The sequence below is a fragment of the Xyrauchen texanus genome, chromosome 16 (assembly GCF_025860055.1).
Source record: "Xyrauchen texanus isolate HMW12.3.18 chromosome 16, RBS_HiC_50CHRs, whole genome shotgun sequence".
In the NCBI taxonomy this organism is placed as follows: domain Eukaryota; kingdom Metazoa; phylum Chordata; class Actinopteri; order Cypriniformes; family Catostomidae; genus Xyrauchen; species Xyrauchen texanus.
Window position 1 is genome coordinate 21,828,385 of NC_068291.1, and position 27,123 is coordinate 21,855,507.

General features: G+C 37.2%; 1 protein-coding gene across 1 annotated transcript in view; it reads right to left on the reverse strand.

Annotated features, from left to right (window-relative positions):
* The window catches only part of ldah (lipid droplet associated hydrolase), a 119,644-nt gene that overhangs the window by 24,711 nt on the left and 67,810 nt on the right, over positions 1–27,123 (reverse strand). Inside the window, 2 exon segments of the mRNA XM_052145218.1 lie at positions 9,620–9,745; positions 9,748–9,856. Coding sequence (XP_052001178.1) covers positions 9,620–9,745; positions 9,748–9,856 — 235 coding nt within the window.

Genomic DNA, 27,123 nt, shown 5'->3' on the forward strand with positions numbered 1-27,123 from the left:
CGCCACTCTAAACTCCCAGAAACTGGAGTTCAGACGTGCCCATATGTTTAACAACACTTCAATATCCATAAATTGGGGGCAATGATTTGAATTTTGGCTAGCAGACCAATTTCAGCAGCAAAACTTTGTACCTGTTGTTGAATTCACAGTGTGATTAGTCAGTTTCATCATGCCTCTACTATAAGGAAAGGTCTACATTTCTGATATATTACTATCAAAAATGGGGTAAAAATGGGAAAAGAACTGTTGTTTCATATGGGATAAAAACACATGAATTTTTGGGGGAAATGTACTGCCCTCTGGGCTAACACACAGAGTTGCAGATGTGTTTCTTGGCTCTCAAATACAATGATAGTAATAATAAAATAATATAATTGACGTGCCCATAATCACAATGTCATAAAAGGACCAACCTTCAATATCAGGCAGCAAACCTCTCTATGAAGTGTGGAAAATCAGGAATCTGAGTAGTCAGCTTTGACATGATCAAGAATATCCTTAAAATCTTGCAACCTGGTCTCACAGTGAAAACGTGACTCTATATAAATTTAAATATATATATATAAATGTCTCCAGGTAATATTCCCTGCAGTTTCCAGGTGAAATGAACACTAGAGGCGCTACAACAACTGTGTGTTTATCACTCAAATCATGACTTCAATGGCTAATTATGACTTTATAAACACATATTTTGCTCTCTATTACTCAGACACTGCTATGTTATGATGTCAAGACACTTTTACTCTGAAACATCTTTTATAAATTATAAATGTTATCGCTTGTAGATAGACAGACCTAGCGAATTTGGACTTGGAGGACTGCCGTACAAAACCAGACCAGAACTCAAGCTGACACATGACACAACAGAGACATAGAAGCAATATGAATTCATGTGGTTGCTTCAGAAAATGTGATTTTCATATCGCTTCTGCATATGAAAATCTATGTTAGTGTTGTTAATGGTAAGGGTGTCTGTTTTGATAAACTCTCATTTCTCTTTTCGGACACTATTGGTTAAGTTTAGGGTGAAGTTTCAGGTTAGGGAGGTACATTTCTTTATCTAAAATTCACCTTAAAAACCTTGTCTGATTACAACCTCATTTCGCTCGGTTTTGGCGCCCCCTGTTGGACATCTCAAAGGTGCAGCCAAATGTGTTATGAGGCATGTAATGATTTTGCCAATAAAAACGTTGCAAGGCTCTGGTAAATTTCACGAGACCAGGCTGAAATCTTGTATATTTCAGTCCCTAGTTTCCTTTGTACACTGACATTTTTTTATTTATTTTTTCAAATTAAACACATTTACTTAAAAAAAGAAAATATGCTACATCCGATACATCACATCACATCATCTATGATCATATCAGACAATAAAACACAACAAATACTTTTAAGGCATTTGTGAATCCTCAAGCTTTGTAGGACCTTCAAAGCTGACCATAAACTTTGCAGTCCCCATCCACCTCTGGATATTTCATTTTGAATCCATTCCAACAGTTCTTATTTGAAGCTTTCAAAGCAGATCCAGTTTCTTTTTGCATAATTACAACAGTGAGTATCTCCAACACCTCTTGTACATCCCACTCTAAATACAATACAGATGCCCCCCTTTGGTACTGCATCTTTCCATTGTGTCCTGCTCCATCTAATGGTGATGTGCAAGCAAATGCTAACGCAGCCTCTTTGAGGATTGTTGACTAAATTGTTGCAAGACTTCCTGATGGGCCCTTCTGCTGTCCTCTTGGTATGTGTGCATCAGCTATGTAAAAATTAGTCACAGCTGATGGATGATAGAGCTATTTTTCTTTGTCTTTTTGGGAAAAATACCTCCGAAAGTACACTGTGTAATGTGATTCTCAAGGTCTTGACAGAAAAGAACATCTGCATGGTAATAGATTAAGGCTATAATGCCTGATATTGAAAATATCAGTTTGCCAATGCCAAGATCTCCAAGTCTCCACACTGAACAAACAAGGAAGCCACAGTTAAATACATTCCACTAGATGTTCCTATTGTGCTTTAAACATCCATTATGATGGGAAATTGTGAGAAACCACAAACAATTGATCGACAGCCAAGTAAACTTGTTATACTGCAAGGCTGATGTGTGTTTTGACTGGTGCCAAATCCACCAATGTATAAGTTCACCATACTGGTCTAGTCCCCTTGTGGATAGAGGTGACTGGAAAGAGAAGTGGATATAGCTCAATGTAAGGTGCCAGGAAGGCAATTTAGCTTCTAAGTTACCAGAATCAGGTCGATGTTACAGGAATATTTTACCAAAAAATGAAACTTCTGTCACAATTTACTCACACAAATGACGTACCAAACCAGAATGATATTCTTTCTAATGCAGAACACAAAAGGACATGTTCTGAATATACTGGTAAGTCTTTTCAAAATAATGGCAGTGGATACTGCCATATTTTAAAGCTTAGAAGCCTACCCAAAAGTAACCTAGAAGTAGTCAGTGCGGCTTGTGTGTAATTTAGCAAATCTTCTTAAGGCATCCGAGCGGCTTTGGAGAGAGTTGCTGGTTCAAAGTGGCTTGCATGTTTAAAGCAAAAGTTGGATTGTCTAGCGCTAAAACAACATGACTTCTCATGTGAGCACAGGTGCCACTGTGAACAAGCTTCTCTCATAGAGTGCATGAACACACAATGAATGTCAAGATTTTAAAAATAACTTAACATTTTGGTTGTTTTTCACTAAAACGTATCGTATGGCTTCAGAAGACTTGGAAAATGATCCATGAGTTGAACGAACTACATTTGTGATAATTTTGGGGACTTTAAGATTTAAAGTGAGCTACACTCAACTGCAATTGTTTAAAAGATGGACCAACGTATTCATTATAACATCTCCTTTTGCGTTTTACTTAAGAAAGAAAGTCATATGGCTTTGGAACATCATTTGGGTGAGTAAAATGTGACCGAACGTTCATTTTTGGAGGCTTACTTAATCTACTTGCAGCCATGCTCTAGTTTCCCACATTTCCAGGTGAGCCAAATGGTGATTGTAACAGCAATATGGAATCAAGACACAGGAGTTCAAAAGGTTGAATCTCCTGGTTATCATAAATTAGGCCAACAGAAGCCACGACAGAAGTATGCAAAACGTTCTTCAATCATACAAAATTGTCATGAGAACTGGCATAAGTGGTGAGGTTAGTAAAAACAGAAGCCATGTGAAGTGGAGTGTTGCAGTCTACTGAAAGGATAAAACACATTAGAACCATTAAAACAGCTACATAGCTGTTTTCCCAGCGGATCTACGAGCAGGCATGCCTCATTGACGTTTATGCTTGTAGATGCTGAACGTTGATCTTTGCACGACAGACATTGAGTGCATGCTCCACATACAGTTAACATCAAAATATCAACATTCTCAGTTTCAAGGAAAGGGATTTCTGAGCAAATAAATCCTTAAATGTGCCCAGGAAGTTCTAGCTAATAGCAACATGCTTTCTTAATTAAGTCTGTCAACTCGCCATTAATTATGTATGTAATACAAGACAGAGAGTGAGAGCAGCTTTTTGTATGCAGTCACGGGCCAGCACTCATTGGTACAAAATGCACGCACGCACATGTGCACGCGTACATACGGGGCCACCTGGGCCTTTTTGAGGGATAACAAGAGATTTTATATTAAAACTTCCTCAAAGCAAAGAATTCCTATTTTTTGGGGGTATTTAACAAGACCGTGTTAAAGAAAATTAGCACAGAAAAATGAAAAAAAAAAGACAAAAGATGTGAAGTGCTAATGATTAAAAGCATGTTCACAAATGCTGTCTGGACTATATCTCAAATTCCTTGTGCAACTACAGTGCAAAAAAAAAAATAATAATAATTTACTTTGTTTTCATCTTGTTTTCCAGTAAAAATGTCAAAATTACATTTAAGTTGAGAGCAAAAGTGTATAATATATTACAGCCGAAGTGTGTAATGTCTGTAAATGTGTCTTTTTATTTTTAAGAATGTTTATTTTATTTTAATATTTATTTTAGGGATGCGCCAATATGACATTTTTAGGTCAATACCGATTTTAACAAAAACCTATAGGCAGATAACGATACCAATATTTTGCCACTTACCTTATTTTGTGATCAGATCACGGTTTAAGCTTGGAGTGCTTAAAATGTTTTACAAAGAGGTACAAATCTTTTTCAGTGTTCTAATACTTAATTTCCAGTGAACATTGGATCTGTTAGGCAAAATTTCAAAGAGAACCACAGTGAAAAATAAAAAGACACAAAAAAATAACAAAATATGATAACATGATAATTGATATGAATTTCTTTTTATTTTGTACTTTATTTATTTTTACAGTCTTTTAAGGTTTAGTAATTGCACTGGACCTTATTGCAATTTCAATCTTAATTCAATTAATCATGCAGCATTAATGTATATCATACTGATATCTCAGATGTCAAAGTCTGCTGGTTTCAAAGCGTTTTGGATGGTTTCCCTCATCATGTATCCTATAGGTAATTGCCACTTTCTGTCACAACTGTCAAGTCTGTTTAAGGAATTTTGTTCATTATTGAAAATGTAATATTAAATATGTATCTTAGGAGTGTCAACCCTTCTATGTATTGTGGCTATTATTATTTGAATTCACAGAGTTTTTACAAAGTGTGTTACTTACTAATTATAAATAAATCATTGGTTTTTCATATCAGGGTTTTCATGGTTTTAATTCAGTCAATAATTGGCAGATAAATATTGGCAGCCGATACATCGGTGCACCTCTAGGAGATTTTTAAGGACATTACATCTGGATATTTTTACTGGAAACCAAGACAAAAACACTGATCAAGTAAATGATTTTTTGCAGTGTAGAATGGGATAATAGAAAGAAATAGTGAGATCAAAAGGGAGGAGAGAGATAAGAGAGAGAGAGAAAAGAAATGAAGTAAGAACTGACAGCATAAAAACAAAAGAAGAAAGTAAGGACAAGCGAGAGAACTGGTTCTTCAACGAGTGACTGGAGAGTGCAGCTCGCACTAATGCCTCTGGGCTCAACTGAGGCCTCTTTGGCAGAGACTCTCCGGCCATCACAACATCCATCACTTTCCTCCCAGGACAGACAGGGAAAACACTCAGCCTTTCACCTAGAGAGAGATTCAGCGTTACCAGTCCGCTCGCCCGCTAGAGAGGCCTCTTAATTACTCCTACTCACAACACACACATCTGTGCTATTAGTCTGTGTACTAAAAGCCCTGGAGATAAAATATGAGTTATGATAAATACAACTTTATTCAAAACACTGGGAGACACTGCTCTCTTGGCTGCCACTCAAATATTATTTGCTTTTTTCTGACTTTTTTGTTCTGAACTATATCACCCAAATCTTCTTTGAAGTTGTTATGCATTTCTTATCATATGATAAAAAGATAGAAAACGCATCTAATAAAGTCAAGGTTTGGAGAGATGCCAGCACGTGAACCTCTGAAAGGTTTTAGCACCTCATTGAAACGAGGATTAGATCTTTGGATCAGACTCCAAACTGAGAGACACGGAGAAGTAAGGGACAATACTGAGGGCAAAGAGAGGTTTAAGGTAGTTGCACTTGAGTTATACTTTAGCTGAGTTTTTACATTTCACACTCAGAATCTTAAAGGGGTTTATATGTTTTGTTTGACACATTTCTCTAAGGCTTCTTTTAAGAACTGTTATGATTCAGACTTTGCAAAGAACTTTGAAAAGTTGGAGCAGTGTCAACTACATTGGACATGACAATATCTCATTTAACACTACATTTGTTTAATATACAAGGAACTGTACATACAGCCGTTTTTATAGCTAAATAAACCATGACCAGGACACCAACGCGGAGTGGATTTAGCTTCTTACATGGTGACTTACCAAAGAAATACAAAATTGCTCCCGAAATATTAATGTGAGAATAAATTATTTTACTATGTAAGAAGAAATTGTAGCACAGAATGCAATGAAAGACAATGGTGTAGTATACACTAGTGGCTGTCATCTCATCTGTGTCATATTAGCCAGGCCGTCCCGCATTTTGGCCGAAATGACGGCCAGTATGCAAGGATCGTCCCGTATTTAACATTTTCATAACAGTATGCAAGGATCGTCCCGTATTTAACATGAGTAGGAAATTACCCTGCAGTGCCCCCTGAAGTGAGTTATTTTTGCACGTGACACTGCACAGCTGGTAGAGGGGGGCAGAGTGTAGACGTGTATTTGTTTTAATTTTTATTACATTTTTGATTTCTTGTCATAAAAAAAATGTCAATACTGTATATAATATATTAAACATGTGAACAAATATTTTGCTTATATAATTGTAAATGCACATTAACATATAACATCAGCAGTCCGGTTTGCCTATGCACTGTTTGACATCTCAGACAGTGTGTGTGTGTGTGTGTGTGTGTGTGTGTGTGTGTGTGTGTGTGTGTGTGTGTGTGTGTGTGTGTGTGTGTGAGCATATATTTATCACTTTGTGGGGACCAAATGTCCCCATAAGGATAGTAAAACCCGAAATTTTTGACCTTGTGGGGACATTTTGTCGGTCCCCATGAGGAAAACAGCTTATAAATCATACTAAATTATATTTTTTGAAAATGTAAAAATGCAGAAAGTTTTCTGTGAGGGTTAGGTTTAGGGGTAGGGTTAGGTTTAGGGGATAGAATATAAAGTTTGTACAGTATAAAAACCATTATGTCTATGGAAAGTCCCCATAAAACATGGAAACACTACATGAGTGTGTGTGTATGTGTGTGTGTCAAGCACTAGTAAACATCCTTGGCTGCATGTATCGGATAATCACGCTCGATCAGCATGTGTTCACTGTGAGTTTTAAACTGTTATCGTGGTGATAGTCTGTTTCACAAACAATCGTATTATATACCTGAAAAGACCGTACAGCTTTTAAGTGAATGTCTGGACTGAGTGCTTTCAAGGGATTTTGTAAGTTGCTTGACGTTCCATTATTTTATTCTTGGAAAAAACAGTTCCACGAGTGTTTGTGGAGGCGATCGCTCTTCCAATCATAACACAATGGGTATGTATATAAAAGTCTTAAAGGGACAGCACAGAAAACTGAGCGTTTCAGACAGAGGACCAGAGATAGGGTGAAAAAGTGTCATTTAACACTATATTATTACTTTTTTGTGCAAAAACTTTACTAACATTATAAGTGAACCTCAAAGAAAATAATAGTGTAAAAACAAATTGTACGACATGACCCCTTAGAATCTACTGCACTAGAATATCACAAAATGAGATGCATCCCATATATAATAAGAAAAGATGACCAGTAGATGATTACAGGAAGGGAGAAATTCCTGGGCTACTGTTCATAAATAACTAATTAGCAATTAGTAATTTTGCGGACAGCTTTTTTACCAAAGGAACATTAATTACAAGTAAAGTCCCCCTAAAGCAACCGGAGATTAAATAGCTTGCTCAAGGGCATAATGGTAATATCTAGGCCCAGAAGAAATCTGATGATTATGGTAATTAAATTGAGTAAAATATATCAAACTGAGCAGAGAGTAGGGCTGGGCGATGTATATTATATATTTACAATACATTTGAGATGACGTTGCTATCGAAATATAATTAAGCAACATAATGAATATCAACATTTTTTGATTAATTTTCTAATTTTAATGTCATAAGACTAGTTTCACAATCTTTCTTGTCTCTCGACAATGACAGTATAAGAATTAAGACATTGCTTAATAAAATTAGGATGTATTAATAGCTTTTAAAACGGCAGTAGCAAAATAGCGTTAGAGTTGTTAAGTTCAGTACATGTCCGCAATTTCATTTAAACTGTCCATTTTAATGAACTGGTTCAAAATTTTGATTTAAAGATTTGGTGACATTTGTGTGACATTTTTCAAAATATGTTTAAAAAGTAAATACTGTTTTTTCTTGCTGAGCATTGTTCTATTGGTGCAAATAAATAAAAATTATGGCTGTTTGGAATTAGAGATCAACCGATATATTGGTTTTACCAATTAATCAGTTCCGATAGTTGCTTTTTGGAACTATCAGGTCCACGCCAATAGTTAAAATGTAATTTTTTTTTATTATTCCACCGCGTCCTCTGTGGCCGTTGCTGGAGTGTTCTTCAGTATGAAAGCAGTCTCTATAGGTGAAATAAAAACAATCACTGACACTTTGTGGGGATTTGCTGTATCTAAATCATTGACAATATTCATCCATATTTTTATCCTCACTTCAATGTATATTTTGTTATTTTAATTAGAAAATCAAGTGTTCTAAATTGAAAGAACACTTTCTTGCTTAGTTTTTTTCCTAATTTACAATGTGGTAAAATGCCACCCCCATCCTCTTCTGTGGCCCAGTGTCACATTATTACGATAATGTTTTGAATGACAAGAAAATAAAGTGATGTTGTTGCACTTTGCATTCACAACGCATGTTATAATAATGCAGCGTGCACTAATAGCAAACAAAACTCAGCGTCAAACACTCCAGAGATTGATGGAGTTGTGTGGGCTGTTTGCGAGCTGCTGAGACAGTTAAAACAGTTGCTGTGCTTGGACCATGTTAATCCAGACTTTAAATATGTTTATTTAATAAAATTGCAGCCTTTTGGGGGGTGTAATATATCTCACTGGCTCATGTGCTATTTCGATTTTATTTTGATTAATTCAGCCCTAGATTTCACATATTTAATTTATCACATATATGACATTCTGTCATAAAGTATTCATGCAATACTACTAACTGTGTTACTGATTGCAAAATATTCCCAAGTAAATTAAAGCTTTAATGAAATCTTTGTCTCATCTTGTACCTTCAGAATTGCTTATTGTTGATAATTGCAAACATATCAACATTGACGTATTTATTTTCTTTGACAATTAGATGGATTCACTTGTTGATCGCTCCTTCAAATAGTGATATTTTATGTCTCCTCTTTCATCCAGCTGTCATTGAAACAAGACTCTGGCATGTTGATGAAAGCAGAAGAATATAATTTCTTTGGTGCCAGTCTACCACAGTGGAGACCTGCAGAACTTCAGTGTGTGCGGTACATCAAAAAAATATGCAGAGTGGTGCACGTGTGCTCCCGCGCTTACAAGACACCACAAACATAACGACTGTATAATATGTATAATTGCAACAACCTAAGGAAAAATCAAGCATTTTCTAAGAACATGTTCATAATTCAAGCATATTTCAAACATTGAAAACCTAACTGGAAAAATCAAGCATTTTTCACAACTTTCAAGGCTCTGTACAAACCCTGTTTTTAATATTCTATAAATCGATTTAAAAAAAAGCAATCAGCCGATTAATCAGTTATCTGCTTTTTCCACCACCTTAGTTATCGGAATTGGCCAAATCCATTATTGGTTGAATTCTATTTGGAATTCTATACTTGTGAATTCTATTTTTTCAGATGCTTATTCCATTCAGGCCTAATGATAGTAATAGTAGTCTAACTAGTAGTAAAATTAACATTAACAATTAGCCTACAACCATTCAGTTTACTCAATAATTTAACCAATAGACCACATCACTCAAATAGAGGAAAAGTAGCTTTCTGTAAATTGCACTACTATTCTAATAGTTAATGTTCACCTCTGTGAGAACACAAGAAAACTCACCAGCAGTCTACATGATTAGGGTGACCGTGGCAGGGATGATGGAGTTCTCCAGTGCATATAAGTTCCTCAGGGTCAGACGCACCATGCTGGTCTTCAGTCTCTCGGGCAGGAGGGAGAGCAGGAAGATGGCAAATAGACAGCGTACCGCAGACGACAGAGCACAGGGGTCATGACCTTGCCTTGAGGGATACAGGCCATGCGCTCAATCGTGGGAAAGGCCAGCACAGACTTCACAGCCTGAGGATGACAAGCAGAGATGGATGGTGGTCAGAAGGTTGTTTGAGATAAAAATGGGTTGTTTGAGGAAAGGTGCTTCACCATTTGGCCATATCGTTGACCATGTCATTTTTATCTAGATCAATTTACATTAAATGACACTTACGCAGAAAATAAAAACAAGAACATCAGGACAAAATATTATGTACCTAAAGCAATGCACAAAATTTATGATTGCATTGAGAGTGCTTAATCATAAAAAATGACATATCTTAATTTCAATGCTTACGAGTTATCAAGCTATGAAAAATGTCATGTCTGTGGTCTCTATGTTATGAAATCGATAGGAGGAAGGGGGAATGGCAAGGGAAGAGAAAAAGAGAGAAAGAGAGAGAGAGACTTCTAGAAACAGGAAACACCTGCCTCTGTTTGGCCACTGAGTAGAAGGCAGCTCGATTCATTCAGTGAGTAAGACAGAGTGGATGTGCTTCGTCTGTCTCCGTGATCCTTTGCAGTTCCAGCCAAGTATTTTTCAATGAAACTAAACAGTGCAATATCTTCAATTCTCTTGTGTAAAATATGTGATAGCCAGCACAATTCTTTGTCAACAGTGCCAAATGTAATCTATTCAGTTTCAAACCACTAAACTTCAAACTCGGCAAGTGCTGCAATCCTGAAAGTGTGCTGGTTTCATCACGCCCCGGCAACAGGCGAACAGGCTAAGCTCTGCTGCTGCTAAATTTATCATCTGAACAGGCCTAGAGGAACAAAAAAAAAAAAATTGCTATTGTGTCAATGTAAAAGATATCAAACTCCAAATGGATGAGCAATCCAAAACCCACAGTCCTTCTGTCATAACAATAAAATATAAACTTTTTCAAAATGGAGATCACATTAGAAAAAAGTGAGTAAAGTAAAATCAATACAAAACTATTTCCTGGAGAAAAACATTGGTTTGTTCTGGCTGTTAATGCTTGGGTATACTTTGATTTTCTGTGTACCGTTATATCTTGCACACTGTCAATCGCTAAGCCTTCTAAAGTACAGTATACTCTTTTGACAGACATTTTTAACGCATGCATACTACGCCTACTTAGTGATATTCTTTAGTACAATCAATGGCAGGTGCATGCACCGATGTCATTCCAGAGATAATTGTACAGAATTATACTTTTGCCTTTAGTGTGTTGCTGTTCAGATGGTGGGGTGTTCTGGGTGGTTGCTAGGGCATTGCTAGATTGTTTTGAGTGGTTGCAAGGTGGTTGTACCACACTAGCAGACTCAGAATAACTCGATTTGGGTATGAGGTGTTACACTTAGCGATTGTTGTTTCTGGTCTGGCCTTCCTCAATCAGTGGGTCTGTCATATAAGCCGGATGTTGTTTAGGAGTTTTTGAAGTGATTATCTCAGCAGGGAGTCCCGACAGACAAGATGTTAATGACCTCCCGCTGGCATACACTAATGCCTACCAAATTTCCCTCTGCCTGGCCAATGATTATGTAAATAAAGCTCACACCTGAAAATCTGTGGAAAAATAGGCTAGTGTTGCACCAGAAAGAGCCCATGACATTACTGTCTTAAGTTATGGCTTGGATCCCTCCTTTAAAGGTGCACTCAGTAACTTTTGTCTTCGTGTCATCTCGGACTTACACTGACAACAAGGGGCTTGGATGCAGCATCATTTAAAATCAATAGTTTTCAGTTTCAGAAGCTATTGTAGAAATGTAGTATTCACAAACAGCCATGACATTCTTTAATCAGTGAGTGAAAGTGTCAAATAACAGGACGGTTACTGAGATTAAGCGAGTAGTATTCAGCTGGTCATGCGATTCTAAAATGGCAGCCCCCATGTGTGGGCCATCTCCATGTAGAATAAAACAGATTTTAATAAGGTTACTGATATGACTGGAGTCTTCATTTTAATGTGAGTGGTCATGATTTCCTACATATATTGCAAAATTACAATTAATATTTTAGGAGTTAAATTGTTTTTTAAAAGAGAGTACCTTTAATGTAAATCTATGGGATTTTTTGCACACACTACACCTCTCCTTAACAAGTCGCAAGATATGGCGTATCACTAATGTCCGTATCATAATTGATGGAATGAGTAGTGCCTATGTTAAAACAGCCTAAACTAATCTGAGCTGGTTTGCTGGTCTTAGTTCATCTTCCAGCATTGTCTGGCTGGTCGGTTTTACCGATTTTAATTCAATTTTAGAGTTTAAGGTTTTGGGCACTTGTCAGCTGGTCAGGCTGAGAGACCAGCTAGCCAACCACCTAAACCAGCTGAACACCATTTTGGAAAGACTTGGAGACTATCTAGACCAGCTTAAACCAGCTTGTTAGGTGGGGAGACCAGCTGGCCAACCAGCAAAACAAGCGAAATACCAACATGGTCAGGCTGGGAGACCAGTCAGACTAACTTAAACCAGATTAACCAGGTTAGGAGACCAGCTTTAATCAGTTTGGCCCAGCTAGGTGTTTGTCCTTACCCTAAGCATAAGTAATAGTAATAATTACACCACTAATATATCTATACAAATTTATGATACAGCTCCAAGAAGCAAACAACCCTCTCTCAAGCCCAGTGCCAAAACACAGACAGATAATGATTTTGATCATCCTAAAGCTCATCATTTGTCAGACAAAGAGAGATAGAGAGAAAATTGTAAGAAAGAGAGAGTGTGTGCGCAGAGCAGGTGATCTTTGATGTGCAAGTAGTGCCTCTGACAAGAAGCAGTTCCTCTTCCTGGAGGTCAGAGGAATGTACAAGAGAACTCAGAACAATCTGACACTCTGGGAGTGGCTCTTTAATCAGAAAGACAGACAGCCAGTCTCACTCACACACTCACACACACACACAAACACACACACTTTGAGGGCTTCCACTGGGTTCGCCCACTGGTACTGCTGAGGTCAGGAAGGGAGAAGGAGTACTGTGCATCTGGAGAAGGGGTGAAGAGAGTTTAAACGTCACAATCTGACTTCCACGGATCTGAGATGTGAGGGTACGATGTGATAGTGGAGGAATGTTAATGACCTACAGATCTACTGGAGCTTCAGAAAGCATGACGGATCATACGGCAGACCAGACCATGCAGAGCATGCCTGCCTTCATCTCTTTCAACAAAACCACTTACAGTAACAATGTCAATGGTAGTTTAATTAGGAACATGGTTAGGATACTGCATAGTCTATTGTTTAAAGACTCATATTAGAGGATAATGTACAAGCTTACTTGATAACAATTTATAATAACTACATGGTATTAAGTATTTGTAAATCATTACTTTATACTCAATTGATCATTTATAATCAATTGTTCCTACATTAATAATATACATACAAAGTTTGATATTTGTTCATATTCACTGCGGCAAATTATTTATAATTTCATAGTATTCATAGTAATATAGTTCATTAACAGGCATTTTGAGAATGTTTTTTAACATGAACTAGTCATGAATTCATAGTAAATAAAGAAATTATATATGTACTGTAATTCATTTTATATACATTTATACATAATTAATGTATTTGTTACTGTTTTAGTAACACTTACTATTAAAGCAATTATTACTTAATATATTGGTCATAATAAAGCATTGACTAATTGCTAACTCGGCATTTTGCATGACCTAATCTAAAGTGAGAACTGTATATGCCTAATTATACATTTATTAATGATCCATTATGCTGAAAACTTGGCCCTGAAATAACATCTCCAAGCCATCTCAACCACTAAAGCTCAAAACAAACACTAAAGCTGAAAAAAGAAAGAAAGAAAGAAAGAAAAAAGACAACACAAAAGTACAGGAATAATAGTGAGAGAGGAAAATCCACACTTTATTTAAAGAGATCCTCTAATTGCTCAAACACCACTTTAGCATTTTCCATCCTATTAAGCTTTATAAGCAGACTTGATCTCTTTATTGGCAATGTTTCATTCAGTTTCACAAGTGGACCTCCTAAAAATATTTCATAAAATGTAATCTGATTCCAGAAGGAAAGTCCAAAAATCCCACTACAGTCTGTGCGCTTGCTCTGGAAAAAGCCAGCACGTCACCACGGTCACATGACAGAGATGAAATGGCACAAAAAAATAAAATAGGAAAGTGCATGTAACGTTATATTATTGACTTTAAATTGTAAGCTGCCAATTCAGTGCCTATTAAACTTCATTAGTGAAAATGTCCTTACTATGCTGCTTAAGTGTACAAGTGAAGTTGTCACGCCGTATATATTACTTTTATCAGCACTGGGACGGATGGAACAATAACAGTAGTTTGTGGTTACTGAATAGGGCATTTTATAGCTGTGTCTCATTTCAAAGGCTGCATACGTCATCGAGGCTGTCTCGTTTCAGAAAAGCGAGTAGGACACTCTGAATGCGACCTTCTTTCACAGGAATTTGGAGGATGCATGAGGTGTATCCTACGTGGGCACTCACAACCCACAATTCTTTGCTTCAATGAACATCAATTGTCTGAAAAATGTGATGCCAATTTTCCCAAAAATATGATGTTCAAACGCAAGTTATGTTAATTCCCAAGATGAAGTAGATGGGTGTAGAGCAAGGCTGGACTGGGAAGAGATATCGGCCCGTGATTTTACATGGCAAATGGCCCAAAACTTGTTGGGGGGGTCAGCCCTGGTGTAGAGTATATAATATGTATAATTATAGTAATACATACTTAAAATAAATGATTATAGACTAAAAGTACATCTGTAAAATCTATTTTCATTTCTCTCTACATCATTATAACTCTCCTAAAACTTACCTCACACATTCCCTTCCAAAGGGACTTTGTTCCCTTGTCACTCAATGTGCTCACTCTTGTTAAAAAGTGGCTGACATTGCAGCCATGATAAGATCTGTTTCCATTTGTCCTATGAAGGATGTCTCATTTAAATGAGACTTGTTTAAAGGAGGACGCACTGTATCCACCTCATTTTGCAATGCGGCTGCATTTCCGGCAAATGTGACAAACTTCCGATGGGACGGACCGCAGTGAAAATAAAGTTACAATACCAGAATTTTGTGATCTGGGCTTATAAACTCTCACACAAACACAGAATGTACATCAGATTTATGTGCCAATGTTGGATAATTTTCTAACATTAATAGGAAAAAAGTAAGTAAACCATTTACTTGTTGCTGTGTGTTGTATTGAGTAATAAAATCTCCTTCTTTCTTTTACCGAGATTGTGATTATGCAGTGTTTCTTGTCTCCATGTAAACCTCCGTTCATATGTACCTGCATAACCTCCAATGATGCCTTTATTTAGTTATTTCCAAAGGCAATGTTTCATAAGCCATGCTGAATGCAAGTTTACTATACTCGCACATACTCGCTAAGAAAGAGAGAATGCTCTCTGACAAGAACGGAGAGTGAAATGTGTTTATTAATTTGTCAGGATGAAACAAGATACAGTTTTGGTGCAAAGAAAGTTGAAGCAGCATTTTTCCGGCATCTTCCTTCTCTCTGCTGGTTGTGTAAAGTTTGTGGAGGTCGTTGTGTCAGGCGGCGTTGAGGACAGCGCCTGATTTCAATCATTCTGCCGCTGCAACCATGTGTGATAAAACAATGGCACACTGCGATATATGGTAAAAATATATGCGTTTAAAACCAATGAGTTTATGAAAATTGCAATTAATGATAATAATATGTTGACATTTATTGCCAGCCAGTAATATACACTCACCTAAAGGATTATTAGGAACACCTGTTCAATTTCTCATTAATGCAATTATCTAATCAACCAATCACATGGCAGTTGCTTCAATGCATTTAGGGGTGTGGTCCTGGTCAAGACAATCTCCTGAACTCCAAACTGAATGTCAGAATGGGAAAGAAAGGTGATTTAAGCAATTTTGAGCGTGGCATGGTTGTTGGTGCCAGACAGGCCGGTCTGAGTATTTCACAATCTGCTCAGTTACTGGGATTTTCACGCACAACCATTTCTAGGGTTTACAAAGAATGGTGTGAAAAGGAAAAACATCCAGTATGCGGCAGTCCTGTAGGCTGAAAATGCCTTGTTGATGCTAGAGGTCAGAGGAGAATGGGCCGACTGATTCAAGCTGATAGAAGAGCAACTTTGCCTGAAATAACCACTCGTTACAACCAAGGTATGCAGCAAAGCATTTGTGAAGCCACAACACGCACAACCTTGAGGCGGATGGGCTACAACAGCAGAAGACCCCACCGGGTACCACTCATCTCCACTACAAATAGGAAAAATTGGACAGTTGAAGACTGGAAAAATGTTGCCTGGTCTGATGAGTCTCAATTTCTGTTGAGACATTCAGATGGTAGAGTCAGAATTTGGCGTAAACAGAATGAGAACATGGATCCATCATGCCTTGTTACCACTGTGCAGGCTGGTGGTGGTGGTGTAATGGTGTGGGGGATGTTTTCTTGGCACACTTTAGGCCCCTTAGTGCCAATTGGGCATCGTTTAAATGCCACGGCCTACCTGAGCATTGTTTCTGATAATGTCCATCCCTTTATGGCCACCATGTACCCATCCTCTGATGGCTACTTCCAGCAAGATAATGCACCATGTCACAAAGCTCGAATCATTTCAAATTGGTTTCTTGAACATGACAATGAGTTCACTGTACTAAAATGGCCCCCACAGTCACCAGATCTCAACCCAATAGAGCATCTTTGGGATGTGGTGGAATGGGAGCTTCGTGCCCTGGATGTGCATCCCACAAATCTCCATCAACTGCAAGATGCTATCCTATCAATATGGGCCAACATTTCTAAAGAATGCTTTCAGCACCTTGTTGAATCAATGCCACGTAGAATTAAGGCAGTTCTGAAGGCGAAAGGGGGTCAAACACAGTATTAGTATGGTGTTCCTAATAATCCTTTAGGTGAGTGTAAAACAGCATAATGTAGTATTTTTGTATCGCTAAAATAGCTGGAAGTGGCTCATACCAGAAGTGGCCCACATTCAAAGTTGATAATGGCGGCGCCCTAGTTTCGCTGAAAAAAAAAAGGTGGATACTGCAGCCTTCAATGGACGCATCTTAGCTAGCATAAAGCATTTGAAACAAGACACAGCGTCTGTAATAATTTTCCAGATATTGCAGGGGCGTATTTGTCTCTCAGGTACCAATCCTTGCAGTAAAAATATCCAAGCACAGTATTTAATGTACAAATGTCTGCAGTATGACATAACATCCTAAGATTTGAATGCTGATCAACAAAGAATTCAGCTTTCAGGATTCAGGCCGGGAGGTGTAATCTTCAGGAAGACACATTTGTCTCTCATAGAAAACAATTTAGCCAAATCACCAAATGATGAGCACAAGTGTAAAACTATGAAGTCCAAGCCTTATTTTCTCTTTAAAAGAGATGTTGTATGTAATGTCTTTCATTCATATTACCATGAAAATGAAACAATATTTAAAATATTTGAGTTGTTAAAAGAAGTTTTAAAATACACTGTTATATATTTATTTCTGCCATTTATCTGTTATAAAAAAAACTGTACGTTTGAATACTTTCAATGAAAATTAAACTTTGCAGTCCTGGAATTCTTCACAGTCATAAATCAAACATCCCAGGCCTCCTGATTGGTCAGAAAGGCCACTCTGCAACCTGATCTTCCACACAGAGTTAAAGCAGACTTCTCTTTTGTGAGATTAAAAGGACCATCAGATTTGCACAACTCTAATGCATTTAATCTTAATATAGCCTTGCTAGAAAATGCTGAAAATCCCTTTGAACTGTGGTAACGTTTGTACCTGACAAATTAATGATTATAGACTGATGGACCTCTTTAAAATGTGTGTAGCGATGTGAAATCTCCTATAATTGATAAATATAATCTTTAATTCTGTATGATTTATCTCATTCTACTAAGAATGGTAACTATAAGGTTTAACTTGATAAAATGCAATGATGTGTAAAACCACACACGTATAACATCCATAATGAATATACAATGAATATATGTGCCATAAAGCTCATGATTAAATATGCACTATTGTTGAGTGGGACATTTTAAAGAGTCTGAAACAAAGGACCATAACTCAATTGTTGGAAAAGAGCCCAGTTTAACATGTGACTCTGAAAGATACTTCTGATTGGCACAGGACACCTTCGGGGAATGCAGCCAATCTCAGTTCAAATAGTTCCAAACAGGAAGAACTCTCTCTTGTCTTGCTCGCTGTCTTCACTCTTCGCTCTTCTGCCTGCACATGCCCATGTGAGATACACGTGAGCTCAGTACTCGACTTCCCGATGAGGAGTGAGAAGGCCTCGCTTCACAGCTAATAACATCATTCATACAGACAATAAATTCGGTCACAACGAGATCAAAACATTGACGGAACAAACTTTCGACCAAGAACCCAGTCACACCAAGAACGCAAGGAAACACCACAAAGACATCTCCAATATTGTGCTCAAAAGTGCTGGTGTATTAATCAAATAATTTGGGTATTCCGATAGCAAATCGATGTAGACTCAAAGAAGGATAAATGGTTCTTAAGTTTTGTGGCGTAGTGGCTAAAAAGCACAGGGCTGTTAATCAGAAGGTCACAGGTTCTAACCCCACGGCCACCACCATTGTGTCCTTGAGCAAGGCACTTAACTCCAGGTTGTTCCGGGGGGATTGTCCCTGTAATAATTGCACTGTAAGTCGCTATGGATAAAAGCGTCTGCCAAATGCATAAATGTAAATGTAAATGAAATGTAAATGTTAACAGACACCATAGAGTTCTTCTTCACTGTGCTGATCTGTTATTTCACATTCTATCACTTTTCACCAACCTGTCTCATGTATATATGTGTTAGATTAGATTTATGTTTAGAATAAACTAGATAAGAATAGCAATAAAGTTTGTCTGTGTTCAAAGACAACTTGACTGTGGTATATTTTGATAAATAATCTCATCATTTTCAATAAGCCATGAGAATAATATCACTCCAATAAGTGAATTAATCATAATTCACTTATTAAAGCTAATTCCTTACAGTAGAAATTGTGAGCTGATACAACTAGACGTTATATTACGATTTTAATGGTGGAGAATCTATTAAGACAAATAATCTAGTTATTTGTTATTTATCTAATTTATAATGGTTGTTAAACACGACTAATTCCATTATATATTTCATTACCTAAAAAGTTACAACAAGGACAGTTTAACCCAGTCCATAGCTCACATATTTCAAGACTCTAAATTACCTTCTAAATTTAGCATGCAAAATACCCACTTTAACTGATTGAGTCCACATCTCTAAATGATATATGTTATTACCCTACAACGCACAAGCTTGTTATTGCGTCATAGGTTATTGATTCCTAAATGTCCCAATGTTTAGTGGATCAGTACCCTTACCAGTGCCCGAATTCATGTTCAAGACATACTGATTCACGACATAGGGAGCTTATTGAGACTCAGTCACACTGGCCCTGGGCCAGCTGGCCATACTTACTGTTGAACCATGTTAGTAAATGTTTAACTAGGCATATATAGTTCTCACTTTACATTAGATCAAGCAAAATGCTTACCTTGCCATTAGTAAGTGCTTTTTACAATCTTTATTTATTGTATCCTCTTTTTCCCCAATTTGGAATGCCCAATTCCCACTACTTAGTAGGTCCTTGAGGTGGTATGGTTACTTACCTCAATCCGGGTGGTGGAGGACAAGTCTCAGTTGTCTCCGCTTCTGAGACTGTCAATCCGCACATCTTATCACGTGGCTAGCTGTGAATGACACCACAGAGACTCACAGCATGTGGAGGATCATGCTACCCTTTGTGATCCATGCACACCATTGAGAGAGAGAATCACTAATCCCGACCACAAGGATATTATCCCATGTGACTCTACCCTCCCTAGCAACCGGGCCAATTTGGTTGCTTAGGAGACCTGGCTGGAGTCACTCAGCACACCGTGGATTCGACCTCGCAACTCCAGGGGTGGTAGTCAGCTTCAGTACTCGCTGAGCTACCCAGGCCCCTATTACAACCTTAATTAAGCATTAACCGATTTAATAGTAAGTGTTCCAAATAAGTTAATATACATATTAAGCAGAAATGTGTATCCAGTTAATTAAATATTTAATATATTTATGAACTATGAATGTTTTCTTAGTGTTCTCATAAACACTTCTTTACTACTGGTTTGCATCAACTAAAATACATCAGTTAGGTATGATTAACAAGTTGTTTAGGAAGGATAAAAAAAAAAATAATAATAATTTATAAGTAAACAATTATAAATAATTTTCTAAAGTGAATAGAAACATATAACATATCTATTTAAATGTAGCTTATTAATGTATTAATAATGTACTGTAGGAACAATCATTTATAAATGACCAATTAACTATAAACTAATGCTTTACAAAAATTTTATACCATGTAGTTATATGATACCGTTTACTTTGAGATAAACAGTTTAAACCAGCCTAAAATTGTTTGCTGGTCTTAGCTGGTCTCCCAGTCTGGTTTAGTAGGGTTTTTGTGCACTTGTCATCCAGTCAGCTTAACTAGCAGAACACCAGTTCAGCTGGGCTGAGAGACCAGTTAGACGAGCTTAAACCATTCTGGCCAGATTGGGAGACCAGGTGAAGGCCAGCTTGGCTGGGCTGGAAGACCAGCTTAAACCAGCTAAGACTAGCAAACCAAAGGCTGGTTTAAATTGGGAATTTATTCCAGCAGGGATCCTTTTTACACTTGCTTAACAAAAAATACATAAATGGACATGAAATATTGATTTGAATTAAAATATGTCATTATGTGAGAAGAAAGAGACCACAGAGTAATACAAGAGAAAAAAACAAACGTATATAGGAAATCGGTTGCCTGGGACAACTGACAAATAGTTTTATTTTTCAGAATGCGCGATTAACCCAATCAGAACCAAGTATTCCAGAGAGCCATGTAAAAATAACCGATAAGTGTTTTCTCAATCGTACCTTGCATGTCCAATGGGCTGGACAGTCCACAGTCCGTTCAGGGAGCGTAAAAATCTAGAGCTGTTGTGAAGCTAATCTGAGCCAGATCTTTGTGCTGTAATGTTTATGCTCGTGTTTGGCTCATGCTGTGTCTATAATGATGTTTTATTTGAGTGAAGTATGAAATAAAGCCAATACTTTAGGATTGTCAGCCTGACCTTTGCTCCCTTGACAATGGCCCACCCACAACGCAATGAAAAATGCGTCGCCCACAAATTAACACACCCAACCACACACATAAGTACTCACCAGGAAGAGACAGACACGTTGTTGTGTCAGAGGAACTTTAAGAACATGCCATCAATCCACTGAGGCGAATGACAGGAGTTGTCAAGCATTCTTCCTAGTGAACATCTCAAAGAATCCCTTTGGCTATTCCATGAAATTAACCTCCGAAGCAGTCGTTCAGATCAGCCAGTATTTTGTTTAGCAAATATCTCATCGAATCGATGTGTATCTCATTAACACAGTATAACACAGTGATTGCATGCTATTGGACTGAAAGGATCTGAAGAATTCACCATGACTAGCCAGTGGAAGTCTAGAACAGTTTATCATAAAGTCATGAAATGAGGAAAAAAATGGAAATATATTTTTGTTTGCACAATTCAAGATGGCTTATGGCTTACAAAATGAAAGACATTCACTGGGAATTTTTTTTTTTAGCTAGATTTGATTTAGATCAGAACATTTAGATTAGTTGCTATTTATGAGGTACATGACTATAGGATATCGATTTCTCTAATAATTGCTTTATTCATGGACATAAGCTCTTATTACAAGGCTGATGAACAAATAAATGAATAAATAGATATGAATAAGTTGAAATTATTTTGATATGTGAGAAGAAGTAGACCATGGAGTGACAGGGCCAAAGGTGCATGATGACAGTGGGACGCCGCACCCTCCCTTCCCGTTAAATGCGATAACGTGCACCATTTGTCCATCCACTACAGCTCAGTAGAGCTCAGTGGAGTTGTTCCTTGTTTCCTCATTTAGGGAAGAGTCGTTAAATGCACATCTTAACATTCCCATTTGGTCAGTGCAACACATGACTATACGGTACTGACTGAATAGCAACTAAGGAACAACATACAGTGACAATGAGTGGCACATGTTGCATGTTGACAGCTTTCAGAGGAACATGGCAAGATAGGTGTAGCAGTCTGAGGTATAAAGCACATTCTTCACCCAACAATCTCACTTAGTGCTCTTCTTCAGGCTGAGGTGAATGGCTGGAAAAAGGCCTGAAGATTTCCAGCCCCTGATGTGGACTCACATCTGAGCAACGCATCAATTGCTCTGTCTATACAGTGTCACTTTGTAACAACCATTCTAATTCAAAGGCCACAGTAAGACTTGCTAACTGGGCTCATGACAGAGACAAACGTGAGCTTCTCTGTGTTCAGTGAAGCAAAAAGGGAGTGGTGGCAGCGTAGTGGGCTAAAGCACATAACTGTTAATCAGAAGGATGCTGGTTTGATCCCCACAGCCACCACCATTGTGTCCTTGAGCAAGACACTTAACTCCAGGTTGCTCTGGGGGGATTGTCCCTGTAATAAGTGCACTGTAAGTTGCTTTGGATAAAAGTGTCTGCTAAATGCATAAATGTAAAAATGTAAATGTAAACTCTTCCTCTAAGCCTGGCATAGTCTTAGGGAGGCTTTCCAAACTGCCTCATGCTGCTCCTGTTAATCTCAAAAAAGAAATTACTGACAAAATGTTAACTGACAAAGGGGTTTTTGATTATGTCAACAATAATGAAGAAGAGATAAAAAGATAAATCATGACGATAATTAAATGATTTAATTAAAACACACTGTAGACAAAAAAGGATGAGAAAAAAGTAATACTAATGATAAGATATTAGCTACTAGGAAGAATTGATTAAAACAATTGAATCAATTGAACAGGTGAACTTGAACTAAGTTACGCGCTAGACATAATGTCTATGACTATTTCAGTAAAAATGTGCAACTTGAAATGCAATATCCTAAACTGTCTAAAACACAAAATAGCCGTCAATCCTAAAGCATGCAGAATTCACAATACAGGAGTGGTGGTGGCGTAGTGGCTAAAGCACATAACTGTTAATCAGAAGGTCATTGGTTTAAACCCCACAGCCCCCACCATTGTGTCCTTGAGCAAGGCACTTAACTCCAGGTTGTTCCGGGGATTGTCCCTGTAATAAGTGCACTGTAAGTCGCTTTGGATAAAAGCGTCTGCCAAATGCATAAATGTAAATGTAACTTCTAAATAGTAGCTGATAATTCAGCATACTCCTTAAATACTATTATTTTCTGAGCTCAGATTTTCACAAGGACTAATTTCACATGTTGTATTTTGTTTACCTATTATACTGTACACTCACCAACCACTTTTTTAGGAAGACCTGTACACCTACTTATTCGTGTGATTATCTAATTAGCCAATCATGTGGCAGAAGTGCAATACATAAAAGCATGCAGATATGACATATGTTCACCTTAACCATCAGAATGAGGAAAAATGTGATCTCAGTGATTTCGACCGTGGCATGATTGTTGGTGCCAGACGGGCTGGTTTGAGTATTTCTGTAACTGCAGATCTCATGGGATTTTCATGCACAACAGTCACTAGAATTTACTCAGAATGGTGCCAAACCAAAACATAAACAAATCTAGTGAGCGGCAGTTCTGTGGATGTCTCAGCTTTCTGTTCTTGGCAGACAGAAGTGGAACCCAACGTGGTCTTCTGCTGTTGTAGGCCATCCGTCTCAAGGTTCGACGTGTCGTGCATTTTGAGATGTTATTCTGCTCACTACAATTGTACAGAGTGGTAATCTGAGTTACTGAAGACTTTCTGTCAGCTCTAACCAGTCTGGCTATTCTCCATTAAGCTCTCTCATCAACATTGCATTTCCATTCGCAGAACTGCCACTCACTGGATGTTTTTTTGTTTTTGGTACCATTCTGAACAAACTCTAGAGACTGTTGTGCGTGAAAGTCCCAAGGAGCTCAGCAGTTACAGAAATACTCAAACTAGCCCATCTGGCACCAACAATCATGTCACGGTCAATCGCTGAGTTAAAATGTTTTCCCTGTTCTGATGGTTGATCTGAACATTAACTGAAGGTGCTGACCTGTATCTGCATGATCTTATGCATTGCACTGCTGCCACATGATTGACTGATTAGATAATCACATGAATAAGTAGCTGTACAGGTGTTCCAAATAAAGTGCTCGGTGAGTATATGTTCAATAAATGTTTCAATTAATAAACATTTATACATTATTGGAAATGTTTGAATAAATGTTTAGTTTGGTACATTTTTGTCATTTTGCATATTACTGTCAACGAAAATGTTAATTTCATTAATTAAAATGATACGCCATTTTAGAGTCACATCAGAGTAAAATGAATATATCATGGCAAAATATTGACTACATTTAAAGGACATTAAAAACTAAAAACTTTCACAAAAAAAAAACAACTGTGTTAAAATTAACAGTGGCTCCTGGTCTAAGGCTATATTCCGTGAGCATTCTCCTCTAAAAATGCCCCATGGAAAACCATACCATCATTTCCACTGACTGGTCCCTTCTACTCCAAAATAAATATCTGAGGCCCAAAGTAACAGTTTCTGATTATCACACATCATTTGTTACCAGGCATAATCGCCAGGTTGGCTTCCTGGCAGCCTGCAATCTCCTGTGAGAAAGGAAATCTTTTTCTCCTTTCATGCATGTTTTGCTCTCTTAGGCATGCCATATTTGACAACAACATTGATTCAGCTAGCCATTATTTGAAAAGAAGAGATTCAGACAAAGTCTGGAAGAGACAAAAAGTCTACATGGTTGGCAGAGCATTAAAGGTCTGGAATAAAATGTATTTTTCATAGTTTATAAAAAAGGGAATTTCAAAACAATGTCTTAAAGGGATAGTTCACCCAAAAATTCATTCATCATGTTGTTTCAAACCTGTTTTAATTTATTTTTCAATGAAACAGAAGATGTTAGGCACCGTTAGCGTTCATTGTATAGAAAAAAGATGCAATGAAAGTGACTGGTAACTGACACTGAATGGATACATTCAGCCTAACATCCTAACATCTCTTTCTGTGTTCCACAGAAGAAATAAAGTAAAAAAAGTCTTGGAATGACATGAGGGTGAGCAAATTAAACAAACGCTCGAAGTTCAGTATGTGACCTAATGCAACCAGTTAGTCTTCTGTTCTGAGTGTGATTGAGAAGTTGTGTCACCATTAAGGAGAAAGAATAAATACATTTTATACCTATTTTTATTTATTTATTCACTTAAAGGGGTCCTGACATGAGGAATAACATTTTCCTTGACCTTTTCACATATAAGAGGTCATTGTATTATAAAAACTTACTGTAAGTTTCAGAATTGAAAATGTCCTCCTTAACAGAAAAAGAGCATTTAAACCATATTTAAACCAATCTGTAAAAATGTCTCATTTGGGATTCGTGGAACTTGTGATGTCACAATGACCAAATACATCTGCATATGCAATGCCTATTTTTCCATCATTGCAGGGTTTGGAGACAGATAAGAAACATGGGAGTTAAACAATGAGACGTCCTGAGTGAATAGTCATTGGGAAGACTTACTCACTGTCAGTTGTTCAGAAGAGAACGTGTTCAACTTAGAAATGTTTACTTTCAGTGGACCCAAAAAGTATTTGGACACTTAAGCCACACTTAAAAATTTACAAACGTCACTAGACAACATAAAATCAAACCATGTAGCATTTACAGTATTTAAAAAAAGATTGTACATGGTTTGCACACTTTTCAAAGCAAAACATGTCCCAAAAAGAAAATGTATGAGTTTTAAATTATAAAACAGTACTGTGTATAGTTTAATATTAAGATAAAACATATTTTGACACTTTATGGTTGCCAGAAATTAGTGGGACATTTCCATAGTTAATGTTATAAACTAGGGCTGTCAATCTGTCACGAACACAGAGAGCGCCTCCCCCTCCAGCCATCGGAGATCAGATTCTCCGGAGTACTGACCTTAAAGACTTCATTTCCCATAAGCCCACATACCTAGGTCTTATTACTCCACAGCTGTTCCCTGTTTGCCACGCTCTATTTAAACCACTTAGCTCATTCATTCTTTGCAAAGTCTTGTTTGCTCCGGCTACATTTCCAAGCATTTCCCTGTTTATCTCTCAGTCTTTCGTGTACCTACATAGCTCTGTTTACTGTTTATTGTTGTTTGCTGCCTGCCCCGATCTCCTGCCTGCTCTGACTCTGAATTTTGATTGCCTGCTACCTGACCATTGCCTGTACGACTTTGTATATTCTATTAAACACTGCTGATGGATCCCAACTTACCTGAGTCTTCATCACACAATCGATCATTTTTTTTAATTACATGATGTCCCGATTAATTAATCGTGATTAATCGCATTTAATCGCATATAAAACAATTTGCTGAGAAAGCCCCTCATATAACAACAATTCAATATATAATGATTATACATGTTTATATCAATATATAATTATACATAGTTATCTTTAAATATTAAAAAAAATTAAATGTATATATAATAAAAAATATTCAGATAATTAAAATGCATTACATTCTTGTGGCAGAAGAGTTAATCATTGATAAAAAAAAATATAAAAGCGGCTTTAGAATACAATGTAGAATTCTATATTGTTTACTACCATATTATTGATCATAAGTCAGTCATTGGCATACAGTTCACAGCAATCCATTTCACAAGTGAATTTGTCAATCAGTTCGAGATTTATTATGAGTGCTTGTTTAAGGAACCTTCAAATTCATCAAGCATCAGACATGCTTGTGTAGCGTCTCGGGTGCGTTGCGTCATAAACATAAAATGTTTAGGTCACTGTGTCAAGTTAAATATAGTTTAATACACAATCTTTAACCACATCTTGAAATAATAGTTTGAATTTGCATTCCATCAAATGTTTTGAACGCAAGAACGTAATGAATGTCTGTTTTGTGCTGTCTGGTTGTTTTGTTCACTGTTTACAGCTGAATTTTCAATTACTGCCCTCTGGAGTAAACAGGTTGTACTAAAAGCTTGCATTTCTTAGGAATATTCCTTATTACATTCCGGGGGCATTGCGATTAATTGCATACATTTTTTAAACGCGTTATTTTTAATCAAATTAATCGCACTGAATTAACGTGTTAAATCAACAGCCCTATTATAAACTACACTTGGGCACTGTAAAAATGTTTGAGTTAAAAAGTCAATTAACATCACAAAATAAACCTATAACACTAATCACATCATTTATTAATGTAGC